The sequence below is a fragment of the Balearica regulorum genome, chromosome 17 (genome assembly GCF_011004875.1).
Source record: "Balearica regulorum gibbericeps isolate bBalReg1 chromosome 17, bBalReg1.pri, whole genome shotgun sequence".
NCBI lineage: Eukaryota > Metazoa > Chordata > Aves > Gruiformes > Gruidae > Balearica > Balearica regulorum.
Genome location: NC_046200.1, coordinates 2003784 through 2019349, shown reverse-complemented (window position 1 = coordinate 2019349; position 15566 = coordinate 2003784). Strand labels below are relative to the sequence as shown.

Sequence of the window (15566 nt, the reverse complement as noted above, 5' to 3'; positions counted from 1 at the left end):
GAACTTCAACAACTTGCTCCAGAAAGCAGCAGTGGCCAGGAAAAAGATGCTGGAAGGCACAAGGACACTCAGCTAGAAGTGTTTTGTGCCGACACTTCACGCTATGCTAAAGCAGAAGTATATGGTGCTGAAGTATGTCTGGCAACTTGTCTTCGTCTATGCTGGCTCAGGATTTTTTCCTGCCTTGCAAACCCATCTCGGCAGATCCAAAACTGAAAATAAACCTTAAAAAAATATATCCACTGAAAACTCAAAAAAAATAATTTAATCCACCTCCTGTTCTGAACAAGACAGCTTTGTGCCTGTTTACTCCAACCTCCAACATACAGTGTAATTAATATTAGTACTGCAGGAAGAAACTAACAGTTGAAGACCCAAGTGTAAGAACGGCCATTTATCCACACACACACATCCTACCATGTGTGCTGGTGCAAATATAGGAACCATCTGTAAAATAACAAGTACACTTAGTATTATATGCTAGAAGCATTCCCAGCCTGGTACCCGCAAGACCCTGAGCAAAACGCTTAACCTGGCATTTCCAATTTGGAAACAAGGATATCAATCCGTTTCACACGGGTGACTGCAAGAAACAAATGTAACGCTGGCTGGCCACTGTATGATGAAAAATGCCAAGTAAATGCCAAGCATATACCCCAAGTCAGTTGGGTGTTCGAGATTCCAGCATGAACTAACAATCTGTGAGGTTTTTAAGTATTTAAAGTGAAAAATAGGGCGAAAAAAGGCAATTTCAAGAGGTAATAGTAGCACTGAGCCAAGTCCCTTGCCATGGAGCCTTTGCTGATGACTATCTTCTGTACCAAGTGATCATCTGCCCAGCTCTGCCAGTTTGCCCGGCTCCCAAGGGACAGAGTGCTTACTATGGCTTGAATTTGTTATTGCCTGCTAATCCCCGGTGGTGCTAATTATACCCATTATCAGTTTGTCTGATTGCGCCTGACGCACGCCCAATATCCAGATCTGCAGCACCGTAGGATGTCAAGCTCCTATCAGATTTGCGCGGGAACGGGATGCTTCAAAACGTGATGTTTCAATGCAGCAGGTTTATACATTTATGAGACACAAACAATGGATTTTCAGGAACTCCAGAACACAGTCTCTATGGCAACTATATGCAGAGCTAGGGGGATGGATGGGGAAGGGAGGGGAAGTTCCCACATTTCTAAATACTCTGACCCGAGCGATTTGAAGTCCATTTTCCAGAGACTACTTACACCAGGAACCACGGGTGAAATGCATTGCCTAGGTTCATGCATGGATGCGAATATGGTCTAGTGTTATGAAATCTGCTCAGGCATATTTGATAAGACTGCAGAAATTGTTGCCTTAATATTTAGCTCAGAAGAATTGTATATAGATTATAGATATGCTCGTACATACATATATGTACGTAGATTACAGACAGAGATGCTATGGCCAGCCGAGATTTGGAGAACCATGACCCTTCCTAAAGGGAACGCGTGGCCTTAAGCGCAGCTCAGCAATGCTCCAGACGAAAGCTGCGAGCTCATCTCAGCGTGCCTGGCCACAGCAGGCTGAACCTTAATCACTTTAAGTCAGGCCCCACCACTGTTTTATTTCCATTGCTTTTTTCAAATTAAATTATTAAAAGGGAAAACGAGAAAAAGCTAATTATGATGGATTGAGAGGCCCAGCTCAATGTCAAACAGAATCACTATAACCGATCCAAACACATCCAGCTCCTCCCACCGAGAGCCAGGCCTCGAAAGAGTCATTACATGCTCATAGCAAAAAGTGTATTATATATCATTGTTGTTATCAGCAACAAAATTGGGATAAGACAGAGCAAATAACATTGAAGCAGCAAAGTGGTGATGCTGTAGAAATGTTATGGTCCTTTCTCCAATGCAGGCAATTCTACCTTGGTCTGTAACTCACTAAGGAAGAAAAGCACAGAGGAGAAATGCTCAAAGAGCCCCTGTTTTACTCTGTCACCTCTAAACCAAGGAGCCCTCTTCTATCGACAAGCACCATGAGAGCGCCAGCAGGCTGGCAGCCTTTGAAAGAACAACATGGTTTTATTCCCCTTCGGAGACAGTAGCAGATACCATTTTCATTATTTCTCTGTCAAGTTCCTTGCTAGTTCCTGACCTACGGAGCAGGACTTTAAAGCTTTTACAGTATTCCATCACAAAAGCCTCTTCCATTTCAGGAGCGCTTTGCGATTTGTTATGAAGATGTCTGCTGGAAAGAGATTACATCTGTCTTATTGGCATGAAGAACTGCATGGGAGAGGCATAAAGTAAAATTATCTATTTGCCCAACAGTCACCTTCTACTTTATAGCTACATCATTACCTCCACCAGCCATTAATTCTGATCAGATTTGTATTCACTACACAGGCACATCCACAACTAATGGTTGGTAATACAACTAATGGCTGGTATATTCCATTAGGGACCTCTCCAGACAGTTTGCTCCTCTGAGGACCATCACAGAGTCCTCCAGCGCAAAGCCAGACCTGCCGGTGGGACTTCTGGGGCTCGTCACTGCTACGCCGAGAAGCTGAGCAATTCTGGTGTCACCCTGGTATTTTACATGCCTAACGCTATCATCTAAAAATACATAGAAAGTCAGGTACTGAACGATTAGAACTCAAAAAGAAACAAATAATCCATTTAAACTCATGTACTGCACAATTATCATCTCAAAAAGAAACACATAATCCATTTTTAGTATAGTTACTCACGTGAGGAAAAACAGAACAAGCAACCCTACTAGCAAATACAAAGAAAGGGCCCAGTATCCAATTCCCAACTATACTGGTAAATTCAACACATCCAGAACAATCAGCTTTCACTGCTAGCTTTCCTGAGTCACTCGGCCAATTTAAACCTTTCGTTCTGACTTGGTGTTCCTGCCAGCAATGCCACCACCACCTGCATTCGTGCATATCGTGACCAAAATAATATCAGTTCACATCCTGTCAGCCTAAAGCCACCGATAATCTGACTTTTCCGATGTGGCTCCATAACCAGGGTGACTGCAAACTGAAGCTGTAAGCAGTTTCTAATCAGACTAATTTCAGAATTAACAACCAGAACATAAGCAGACCAAAAATATTAGGTGGGGGAGACTACAGGGAAAGAGCTAGAAGAGAGCACAGACATTTAATTCTCGTTCGTATGCCCTGTAAATGCTTAAACTGGGGCACTTCAAATCCTCAGTGAGTTTCTGCTCCAACACATCCTTAGAGAAGGACTGAGATTATTGCAAAAAGCCTCAGTCAAACAAAATCCAAACAAACAAACCCATACTTTAAAAGTCAAGTGAAAATGTGCCTGCGAGTTTGCCTAAAAGGACATTCCTAGCCCTGGGAGTGGTGCGCCGATGACCTCACCAAGCTGCAAACTCAGGCCAGGAAGTGTTTTGCTCATGTCTTCAAAATAGGAAGCTGGCATCCAAGTTATGTTCCTCAGAATCGATAGTCAAATTAAAACCAATAACATAAATTCTCTTACGATCAAAATGCAAGGTTGTGCTTTAATGAGCCATTTTATGAAGCTGTCATTAAAGTCTAATATTAAACTTGAACATGATGCATGGAACAGTTACTGAGGGCAGATCTCTCAGTGTCCTTTGCTGCATCACTCAGGAAAGCTGATATTTTACCCTTCTGTGCATTCCTTCTCATTGCCATTAAACTGAATCTCTGCCTTTTGCTTGGAGCGAATCCCAGAAGTGACAGATGCAATAAGCATGAAGATTTAACTTGAAAAAATCCAATGATGTTTGAAAAGGCAGCTCACTAGAAGATACAGTAATGCCAACAAGAGAGCACAGAGAGAGACACACAAATGCTGATTAAAGCAATCTGTATAAAAGGCTACAAGTGACCATTGAAAAATTACTATTATGAAGTGCTATATTAAAACAAACGCAAAGCAAATGCTCCCTGACACATACGCAAGTGTGTCAGGTCTTACTATGGCTACTAAAAATACTAAAAATATACATACACAAACCCATGCATTGACTTTATCACAACAGTATTTGATCTTCTACCTACGCAGTGTTTACCAAACACGAATATTAGCTGCAATAAAATGTCTCAGTGAGTGCACAGCCATCTGGTTTTTCCCCTTGAGCAGAAAAGATGATTCAATTCTTGTTATTCAAATGAAAATGGAATATACCCTCTCCTGCCTCACGCGCTGTTTTCTCTAGCCATCGCACATTCAAACACGCTTTTTACAGGGCGGACTGTGCCAGTTCACACCATTTTCCCACACTTGCAGCAGGCACAGAGCTTCTCTCCGGCATGTGCTTACAGAGGCACACGAAGAGAGAGGATAGCGTCAGGTAATTTGGATACAGCCTGGCCTAAAATTAAACCAGAATCGGTATCAGCAAACTGAAAAGCCAGCCACAGCCTAGTATATTCAAAATGTCACGCTTTCATTTTGCTAACATCCTTGGTCTTGCTTGTACTAATCCACACGCACATCTGCATGAATAGGCTGAATAGACGTGCTCAAACAGACATGCACAGGGCTGAAACTACAGCTGTTAAAAAAAACACAGCGCTAATGCATATCACTTATCTTTAACAATAAAACTGCATCAATCAGTTTTACTTTTGTTTCCAGGCAGCTTTCAGGCCTTTTTTGGGTTTGTTTTTTTTTTTTTTTAAATTATTTTTTTAAGACCTGTCTCCTGTGCAGTCACAGCATGACATTGTCTCCAGCAGGGTACTACAGCTCAGCGTTTGTGTGGGTGCGCATCGGATGCCTTTCCGTGTACCGTGAGCGGAGAAGCAGCTAATTTCAAAGAGCGCAGATAAGTACTAACCTTTAAATCCTGGCCTTTGACATATTGTTAGTAAAACAATGCAGCTTTCTGCACAGAAAAACAAAGCCCAGGAACATGTCATGCAGCCCAGGACTTTACACATGTCCTGAACAGACTCGAAGAGCCATTAATAACGGCGTGACACGTACCCGGTCATAAAAGCGTAAAGAAAAATAACCAAAACTAAACCCTCCAGTCATCTTTTGTCCTCTGCAACGTTACACGGTGGCAGCGGGGACGCGGCGCTCCGGGGGCGACACGCCGGTGCCATCGAGCTGCTGCTGCATCACCGTGGAGAGCAAAAAGAGAAAAAAAAAAAAAAAAAAAAAAAAAAAGGGCAAAAAGGCCTGCCGAACAAAAGAAAAACCCCGTCTCGCTGCAGATGCCCGGCAGCGGGCATCAGGTGTGCGGCGCGCAGGGGCTGCCCGGGAGAGCCCGGCCCCGCCTCGGCCGTGCCCTGCCGGCAACCTGCGAGCCCCGGCCGGATGCCGGAACCCGCGGCGACCCTGGAGCCGCTCCGCTACCTAATAAGGAGGAGAGCGGGGGAGAAGCCCCGGGCTGAGCGCGGCGCCCAACCGCCGGCGTGGGGAGGGCGCTTCCCCCCTCAGGCCCGGGCGCTGACAGCGGCCGCCTCAGGAAGGGCTCGGCGGCAACAGCCGGCCCCGCGCAGGAAGAGCCCGCCCGGCCTGACCCCCCACCCGCCCTGCCTGCCCTGCCCTGCCTAACCTTGCCCAGCCCTGCCCCGGCGCCCGCCGCCGCCCTCCCGCGGGCACCGCCGCCTCCCCGCCGCGGGCCGCCCGCCGCCCTCCCGCCCCGCCGGCTGCTACCCGGCCCCGCCGCAGGGCGCTGTCCCGCTGCCGCCCCGCTCCCCGGTCGTGTGTGTGTCCGTCCCCCCCCCGCCCCTCGCCCCTCGCTCCGTGCCGCGCACCGCGATCCCGAGCAGCCTCCCCGCGTCCGCTCCTCAGCCCGGCGGAGCCGCCTCCGCCGCCTCCCGCTGCCGCCGCCGCCGCCCGACTGACCGCCGCGGGGCAGGGGCGGGCAGCGCCGGGGTGAGGCCCCGCCTGTCCGTCACCACGCCTCCCCCACTGCAAGCACCGCCTGGTGTCGCGGCTTTCTTGGTCCCGCCTCCCTCGGCGGAGGGCGGGGGCGGCGAGGTGAGTGACGGCCCGGCTAGCCAATGGCGACACGGCGCTCGCCGCCACGCGTGGTCGCGAGCTGCCTGCCGTCCCGCTCCCCGCGGCCGTCCCTCTCCTCAGCGGCGGCGGGGTCCGGAGCTGCGGCCCCGCCTGTCCCCTCTCCCCCGTCCCTTCTCCACTCCACGGCCCCGCCCGGGGTTGCGCGGCAGCCCGGTTCCCCTCAGGCACTTAGCCCCTTGCCGGGTCGGCGCCCCGCCGTGGCCCCCCCGCTGCTCCCCCAGCCCGCCTCAGGCCTCTTCCCTCACAGGCCCAGCTGCGACTCCCCGCTGGGATGGCCCTCTCGTTCTCTGCTTCAGATACCCAGGGTGCGAGCAAAGGTGGGGATGTGCTGGCAAAAGGACAGGGAGGATTTGGGGCAGCAAAACCAAAAATTGCGAGCACTGATGCGATGAGTGAGGTAAAACCCCATGGATGCGGCTCCTCCCGAGCCCTGGGCCGAGCAGGGCGCAGCCTGAGCCTGCCGTGGGTGAAACAACGCTGAGGAGAACCAACGGTTCTGCAACAAAAACAACCGTGTCGCCTCGTTTTGTCATGCCGACTTGCCGGGGCCTGTAGCTGCCGTGGCAAATGGCGAGCTTGCCACTGCAAGGCGGTGGCAAAAGGACAGCTTAAGCCCCTGCTAAATATCACACTTTAACGAGAGGCGCAGGACAGTAGCTTGAAACCGAAGATTCTCCCCATTGAGCTAAAAGCAAAGCAGCTTTTGGGGATGCTGGCTGATGTGGTTGTGAAGAGGGTTTTCAGCTCCACTCTCTGATGAAAGAGGCTAACGGTTATTCATAGAGGAAGCGGTAAGAAGCGAGTACCTGCGTGGCAGTACCTCACGGCACGCAGGGCAGTGCCCCTCTCAGAGGCTGCGTGTTTCTGTTCCTCCGGGGAACTTGACGAGCGGATGAACGATCGGTGCCCACGTTGCGCAGTGTTTACCATACATGGCCAAAACCAAAAGCGAGTCTAACTTCCGTATAGGTTTTGGCCAATATTTGCAAATTTGTTTGCATGTGGTTAGGTGCTTAAGGGGCCTAATTTTTCAGGGGAGCGACACGCCCATAACTCCCCTTACAATCCCGTTATAATATTTGGAGAAATACGTGTGTGGTGATGAGCTGAACACCCTCCTCTTCCCCCCCGTGAAACTGCGACAGGACTGTGAAGTACCCCCTGCTAAGTGATAGCCGGGTGTTAAAACATGCAGAAAGCCTCGCAGAGATACACTTGTCTCAGTCTTTCTGGTCTGACTGATTACAGCTGATGGCAACATCAGATGCCACAGTAGCTACAAATTAAACAAACAAATGTTATCCAATGTTTGTTAAACTTTGACACTAGTTTAACCACTGATTGAATAAGCAGGAAAGTCTCTCCTACGTACTGAGCAACCCCTTGATAAAAAAAAATTATACACCCAGAGATTAGCGTTGCAAGCCTGCATCCCTGCCACGCACTGCCTGCAGCACCAACTACCGTGAAATTAATACCTTCCTTCTGAAAGCCAGCCCAGCACACTTACTCTCCACCCTCCTCCCTCAAACAATCTCTTTACAGCTAAAAAAGAAGAAAACAGCAGCATTTTGGCAGCCTCGGAGCAGACCTGCAGGTAATCTGTAGTTTAGTGGCTTTAGACTGTGATTCATACTTTCCACATAGGTACGTGACTTGCTGAAGGTCACACAGTGAGTCAGTGAGAGCCGAGTGTCTTGACTGCCAGTCCCACGGCCATTCATTTATTAGGAGTCTCGAACCTGTGTGTGTGGCTTAAAACTTTATAAAAACCTATTAATACAAGCATATAAAACGGTACTTAAAAATATACATACGTATAGCTCCTTCTAGCTCAAAGCAGCTTGAAATTGTATTTTAATCGTGTACCAGGTGATGCTTTACCCTGCGCTGAAACACAGCAAAGGCAGCAGTACCCAGCGCTACCCGACAGCTTAGAGAAGAAACCAAGGAAGATTTTTGGCATCCATCTAAAAAAAGAGCGATGCACAGAGGAGACAAAAGTGAAATTTGTCCTGAGGAATCTGATTGAAACCCAATCCTCTCAAAAACTGCCACCCAAATGGCTGGTTCCTGGTTCACAGCTTACTCAACATGTTGGAAGAGTCACTAAGGACGGACTCAGAAGGAAACGATACCTGTGGAATTTTTGCTGGTGCTTCCTTAAACGTTTGGATGGAAAAACTCCAAAGATCACTCAGATTCTGACCCGGTTTAATGAGCCGTCTAGATCACTGTACAAGGTGATCAAGAAATGACATGAATTTCAGGCTGAAGTCTTCAACGACAGAAGGAACGGCTAAGGTTTTACACATGCTCCTTGGTTCCACTGTAAACAGTAATCTTCATCACTTCAGCTGAATAAAATCGTTCTAACAAACAGTACTTAAATTATAGCCAGAGTGATGTAAGCCTAACAACTTGTCAAAATATGTCACAAATTCTAATTTTTGTAAGGGAAAATACCCTATTACCAAATTCTTGCAGCTACAAGAAACCACACAACAAAGATTGTCCTATTTTATCAGTACCAACGTGCCCGATTATTACATTTTGCAGAAAAGATTCAGAATTTATTCAAAAATACATTTCGCTAGCTTTATCCATTCCACGTATTTTACCCTCTGCTGCATCGACGCCCGATTGCTGCAGTCTCATCTCGCAGCCTTTATACGGAAACAGCACCGTGTCTACAGACTCCACCTCTGAAACTTATGTCAGCAGCTAAATTTAGCTTGCTTGCAAATATGCATCCATTCCATCACTGCAATAAATCACGCTGATTTGTTCCTGTGATGATCTTGACATGCCTTATAAGTAACGTGTTCAGTACCAGTTAGTTAGAAAAGGTAAAGAAAGATACAAACACCTGGTTCACCTCTTTCTAGGGGAAATTTTATTGGCTTCTTTGGCCTTCAGCTGAAATTATGCAATATCTTAGATGGATGGCAACCCAGTCATTCAGAATCAGTAAAGTCACTTGAGGGATGACATTATCTCGAACGTTTCAGTTGCTTAAATCCTCATTGCTAAATATATTCTGAATGAAGGGAAATGGCTTATGGAGGGGCTAGAGAGATCAGTAATTTAAAGTCCTGTTATTTTGCAGCTTAAATTCTAAGTCACGCAAAACATGCTGGACATGACAGTTTGTGTTTCGGACATCGGGTTTGCAGACATCCAAATTACACAACTTTTCAAGGACATTTATGTCCACCATTTATCTATTTATTTCTTGAAGCCTTTTGATTTATTATTATATTTAAAGATCTTCACAGGAAGCACCAGGTTCTCCCACCTGAAAGCTGCATATTTTTATATTTCTTCTGCTACGGCTCTTGTGATTTAGATACACAAGGCCAGATTCAGCAACATTGAGAAGAGCTGCTCCCATTGAAATCAGTGATGCGATCTTACGTTTCACATAACATTACTGGAACATAGTGGGGTTTTAATGTAGGGAAATCTGAACTGATTGCAATGAAAAAAAAAAAGCCATTTTCTGTGCATGGAATAGCATTAGATTTACTCTTTCTGCCTCATTTTCTCTATATCCATTGGACAGATATCGAATGGCGAGGGTGGCTTTGTTAAACTGCCTACAAGTCTGAGTTTTAAGGGACCTTCCAACGATCATCAAACGTTGAGCAGCTGCCAAGACAAAATTGTACTAACAGCCACCACGTAACAGCTCTTGATTATGGCTAATCAATTCTGTCTCTTGGGCAGGATGACGTGTTCTGCCCAGGAAGCGTTGCCCTGTGCTGATCTGTTTCCCAGATCCAGCAAAGCGTTTGTCTGGAGAGAGAGGGAGAGGAAAATCCATTCGGTTTGGCCTTATTCAATCCTTGGCCAGAAAGGGGAGCTGTAGAATTATGGAATGAAGATAAGGAGAGCAATATGTTCCATCAGATTTTTAAAACATCAGCCAGGAAGGCAGAAGCCTACAAGAGTGTGTCAGAGCATGTGGACAAGGAGGAATTAAAGCAGAGGGTGAGGGGTCAGCACCTCTTAGTTTTACTCCCAGCTCTGCCCCACCGTTCTGCGTGACGTCCAACGAATCCCTGCGCTACCTCCAGGCTGAGGAACGCGGGGCCGGATCGCAAGCCCCCTCCCCACAGGGTAACTGAAATCCGCTGTGGTGAGCGAGCACTTCCACCGCCACGGGTTGTGCGTGGCTCGGCGTGAGCAGAAGATGCCGGAGACCGGCGAGTAATGATAAGTGAACATTAGGTCAGGATGGGCATTAATAATTTATGCTATTGTTATTAAAGATTTAAAATACATTTCATAAAGCACATCTGTTACTACATGTACACACTCTCATGCATGTTCTATGCAGAAATACAGATGTTACGCACATCCCTACCAACTCGTCCATAGGAGAGGCATAGAAATACGTGCTGCCCGCAATTTTTACAGTGAAAGGAAATCTCTACATTAATTTTGAGCTAGTCTAGTTCCTCATGTATTTTTCTTCTCCATCATTGTACAGGATTGGGAAATATAGTCTTTCTTTTTTCCTATTTTTGCGATGAAGGGGAGGTGGCCCCAGTACCTAATTAAAATGTTGGGACACCAAATAAAAACGAAGCAATTACTTGCAACAGATGGGATTTTCTTTGTTGCTATCTCCACTGCACCAGACGATTAGCTAGGAAGAGAGAGACAAGGAAGCAGAACACCAGGGAAAAAAAAAAAAAAAAAAAAAAGAATAAAGCAAGCTGTATTTTATTTACAACATGAATATCCTGGGTTTGACACTTTCTATCATTCTGAATAGCAGAAAACCCAGCCAGGCACCACGTAACGAGCAGGGCTTTGAGCAGGGAGCAGTAACGTGAGGCTTGGCGCTGTGATTCCTGTAGCACTCCATGTTACACTTATCACATATCCTAGTCTTGTCCTCATTATTCAACCAGTTTTGAATCCTTTTGCCATCTTGTTCTGTTTCTCTCCCTGCTGTCTAGGATCAAGTTGGACCAAAGGTGCTGGAAAAATCAGAGGTATAAGAAAGGAATCACATAATGGTAAATGTAAGCGAGATGTTTGTGTTCAGTTAGGCACTATGAGATTTGGGAAGATAGATGCTCAGAAACAGATTTTAAAAAAATAAACCAGACTACCTCACAGATACAGCAAAATGAGAAGCTATTCCTGCTCTTCTTTATTGCAGCATTTTCACAGTTCAGCACTGAAATAGATTGTCTTGACCCTCCCTCCCTATTTCTTCTGAAGAACAAGTAGGTAAACATCTGTCAGGAGAGATTTAGCTGCAGCCAATATTGCCCGAGGGATGGAGCATGATTTCTTGTGGTGCCTTCTAACCACCCCCTCTGTAAGATCACCTACTGCATCCACCTGCTCCTCCTGTTCCCTGCAAAGGATGCATGCCTCATCGCCGACGAAAGCGTCCCTGCGTCTGGTCTGGCTGATGAAAACACGCAATAGCAGCTGCACCACTGAATCGGACAAATCTCCCACTCGAGGAGGAGTGGGGAGGCTGCGGAGATCCAGACACCCTGATAACACCAGTACTAGCTCTGCCTCATGTGCAGAGCCCAAGTCTGTCAGACGGCAGATAGTTTGCAGTGACAAATATTTCGCAACCCTATTTTGTTACGTCGTGAGAATCATTATGTGTCTTCAGACGCTTCCTGAGAGGATAGGATCTATTTTTCATCGCTGTAGACTTTTTGTTATCACTGACACACGCACAAACTCTGTGGCAACGTTCACATTCTGCCTTGGTTTCGTGACTTCTGTGAATGAGAGTAATTGACAGCACAATGCACCAAGCACCGTGGGATCATCACACCTAGTTTTTGAGTAAACATGCTATTCAATTCAAAGCTAGCATAGACTTCCTGTGCCTCAAAACATTTATTTTTCCCTTATAAGGAATTGCATGATTGCAGATTGTCAATAAACAGAAGATGTAAGTTAACCAGCATGGGTCTGGTATGTCCTCGCAGGATCCAAACTCTCAAACACTCATTTCTAATCTCTCCCTATTTCTGCATAACTGCTGTTTCACCAGTAACATTTCAACAAAGTTCATTTATCCATAGTTGTTCAATGAAAGGGTTTCCAAGTTGATGTAATTCTCCTGAAAGGCTTATTCAGCTAAGTCACAGAGCAGGGGAAAAAGAACTTAAGGAAAATAATGCCTCCTTTCTATGCCATCACTAAAATAAAATCATATTGGCTCACCCAACACCTAGAGAGAGAGAAGCAAATAAGCCTATGTGACACTGGGAGCAAGTATCACACAGCACTTCTGCACTGTTCTAGCAATGAAAAGCAGTATAGGAGCGTGGGATGTTATTTATACACAGGAGAGCCTTAAAAAGCAAATCCCTTTCTCACAAACCCGTTTCACTGCAAGAAGTACCTTTGCTAGGCTGCTGGTTAGATGTGAATCAACGCCTGATTTCGGTCCTGCCTCGTTACGACCACAGATCGCTAAATGCACCCTGAGTGCATCCCGCCGGTCGCTCGGCTGTTACAAGGCAGGTGCTTTCTGAAAAGCCTCTCGCCCACCGTGTTTCCACCTCCCCTCGCCACCCGCCCTCAGCTGCACCCTGCTCCGGACGCACCGCGGGGCAGAGCCCTCACACCTCACCTTTTCTGGCAGCGCTGGGCGGTGGCGTCGCTGCCTTCCCCTCTGCCGGCTTGGACTTTTCAAAGGTTTTCTTTGCGTCGGCAACTTTAAGGACTTTCTCATCCTCCTGACTCTTCCTCCCCTTCCGCTCCGGCTCCTCCGAGCCCCCTCCTCCTGCAGTCCTGCCTCCAGTTAGCTGCTCCGCGCCTGCAGCTGCCCACTGCTCCTTGGCAGGCTTCGCTGCATCGCTGCGGGGCTCCAGCAGCGCCTCCGTCATTGCCACAGTCTTGTTCATGCTCAAAGCCAGGCTCTCTTTGCTGTGGGACCTGACAGGAGGGGTTGGTGGGGTCTTCTTCTGGCTGTTTGAATCGAGTAATCCTGCATCTGCTTCACCTCCGAGCTGTTCCCTGTTCTCAAGGAGCTGGCTGCTGCTCTGTCTCAAAAGCTTTTCAGTGTCTCTAGCCACCGAAGCATAATTTGCAACCGCAGAGACCATTCTCTCGAGGCTCTTCACTACCTGCTTGTCTGGCTCAAGCTTCCTGGCCGGATCCTCCTCACCGGTCTGGCCATTCTGGCAAAGGTCCGGAGCGCCGTCAGGCTGGTGGGTGAAGCTCACCGCCTGCCTGAAGCTTTCAGCTGCCTTGCTGCTTTCTCTGGGGACGTAGGAAACAGATGTTATTGCCTCCTGTTTGCTTTGCAGAATGTAATCCATGAGCATTGCGTTTCGCTCGAAGCTGTCTGACCTGATGGGGACACTCGGCTTGTTTCCCTCCAGGGGAGGGTTCAGGGTCAGTTTATTCACCTGCCTGCTCTCTGCACTGCTCTCAGAGTCCGAGCGGCTTATCTGCCTCCTGAGCACTCCTTGGAAAGTGTTGAACCTGTTTAGGCTCGGACTTGATGCCTTCCCATCCCCTGGATACCCCTCCTGATTTGCAGGTACCTTGTACTCCGTCACTTCCCAGTCCTCCTCAGGTTCTGCTTCTGCCTCTTCGATCAGGCGCCTGTACTCGCTCTCCTCCAGCCTGTACACCACCGGCTTCACTGTCCTGCCCGTGCCTGCTCTCCTGTGCCCAACCTCCATCTCGTATACCTTCGGAGGGGCTTCTCCCTCCTCCCTTCTCCTGCACCCTTGCGACACGGGGTGGTCTTCCAAGCTCAGGTCCCGTGCCAGCCCCCGCTGCCCTCTCTGCCCGCTGCTGCTCATCTCTGACTTCTTGGCAGGGGCTTGCGTGTCACTCCCAGGGTCGGGAAGGTCCCCCCGCTCCAGCCTGTGCCCTGGGCCCTCCTGGCCGAGTTGCAGCAGAGTATAATCCTCGCACGTCCCTGCAGAGGCTCCCCGGGAAGTAGCGCAGTCTCTCCCCCTCGCTTTACTCGTGCCATCCCGTAAATATCCATAGCTCTGCCAGGTGGAGGCTTCCATGGCCGGGAGCTCGGTCACTGTAATTCCTGGTCCAAATGCTTTGAAAGTGGCCGGCCAAGATTTCTTCCCACCTTGGGTCTCGGCAGACTTTCAGCACCGCCTTCTCCTTCCCCCGCTACTGGGAGAGACGGAGGCAGCTTGGAAGCCTCCGTGCCTGGGTCATGTGAATCGGCGGTTTTTAGCCTCATGGCCAGCAGAGATGAAAATGCACGTTGGCGTGATGGAGCCCATCCTCTGCAGCGGGGCAGGAGGCTCTCTCCTAACACAACAGCTGTCAGAGTTGATGCTACGCCGGTCCCTACCCAAATATATCCCACCTGAATAACTGTAAAACACCCCCCAGCTTCTAATTTGCTGGTCCAAAGCGCTTTACAGATAGGACTTGCCACCCATCTGCATCTTTCTTCAGGGACTCTCCTCTTTTCCCCAACCTGCTGCAGCAATAACTCCCTACGGTCCTGTGCAGCAACCCTGCCCAGCTTCTCTCCGATCTCACTGCTTCCAGAGTGATTTACTGCCAGGTCATCTGCTGCGGCTCGTCTGGGCAGGATCACCTCCGTCACCTCCTCCGTGGGTTTCACGGAGAGCTTGGAAACCCAGATCCGCGCCCCTGGCACTCTTCCCTGCCTCCCTGCCCTGCGCCCGACGAACACCGCGTCTCCCCCAGCGCTCCTTCCTTGGAAGTGGCGCGCAGCCTTGGTCCGTGTCCCAGCGTTTCGGGGAGAGATACCGCCTGCACAGAGCACGCAGGGCTGGAACGATCTGCGGGGATACGTTACTGCTAAGGGGATTGCTGTGACATAGAAAAAACTGCCCGAGATAAACAGAGAAACCTGACAGCAGCCTCAGAGACAAGTTTCCCTTAGGAGACTCCAAAACATAACTTATCAAAAATCCCTATTAACGCGCTGGGCATTTCTCTAAACAATCCTCCGAGCAGAAAGTTCTTCCCTCCAGATAATCCTTCTGCCAAACGGGCTCCTGTAAACTCTCCGGAAGGAGGGGGAGCAGGAGAGCTGGAGGGCTCTAAGCCGTGTATACACAGCCGGGATGCCTGGCATTGCAGCGAGCCGCGGCGGCCGCCACGGCTCCCACCCCAGCAGCTCTTCCCCAGCGCTTTGCCTTTTATGGTGCACGAGGTGCCTGCTGCCCAAGCCGGGGAAGCATCCCGGGCAGGATGCAGGAAAATGCCAAGACGATCCCAAAAGAGACGCAGGCATCTCCGCAGTGCCGGGACTGAGCCGGGTGCTGCTCCCCAGCAGGGGCTGAGGTACCCCAACGTCAGCCCGAGGAGTTTGCAAACAGCCCCCAGCAACCTGCCTGCTGGCCCCAGGCTAAAGGCATCCCGCTGGGGCCGGAACATCCTGCCGGGGCCTCACCCGGAGCCCCCAGGGACCCCGGAGCCCTCTGAGCACAGCCACCGCACGGGCGGCGTGGGTGAGGCTTGGGCCACGGTCTCTCATGATGCCACCACCTCCACGAGCCGGCTCGGGAGCAAGTGCCAGCCACCGTC

General features: G+C 49.1%; 1 protein-coding gene across 2 annotated transcripts in view; it reads right to left on the bottom strand.

Moving 5' to 3' along the window:
• Positions 1-15566, bottom strand: part of CORO1C (coronin 1C) — a 56335-nt gene extending 40769 nt beyond the window's left edge. Inside the window, exon 1 of one of the 2 annotated variants that reach the window (XM_075770158.1) lies at positions 12655-15566. In XM_075770158.1, coding sequence (XP_075626273.1) covers positions 12655-14053 — 1399 coding nt within the window. In that variant the 5' untranslated portion in view covers positions 14054-15566. Of the gene's footprint in view, positions 1-5761; positions 5897-12654 lie in introns of those variants that run through there. The other variant, XM_075770159.1, reaches the window with a different exon arrangement.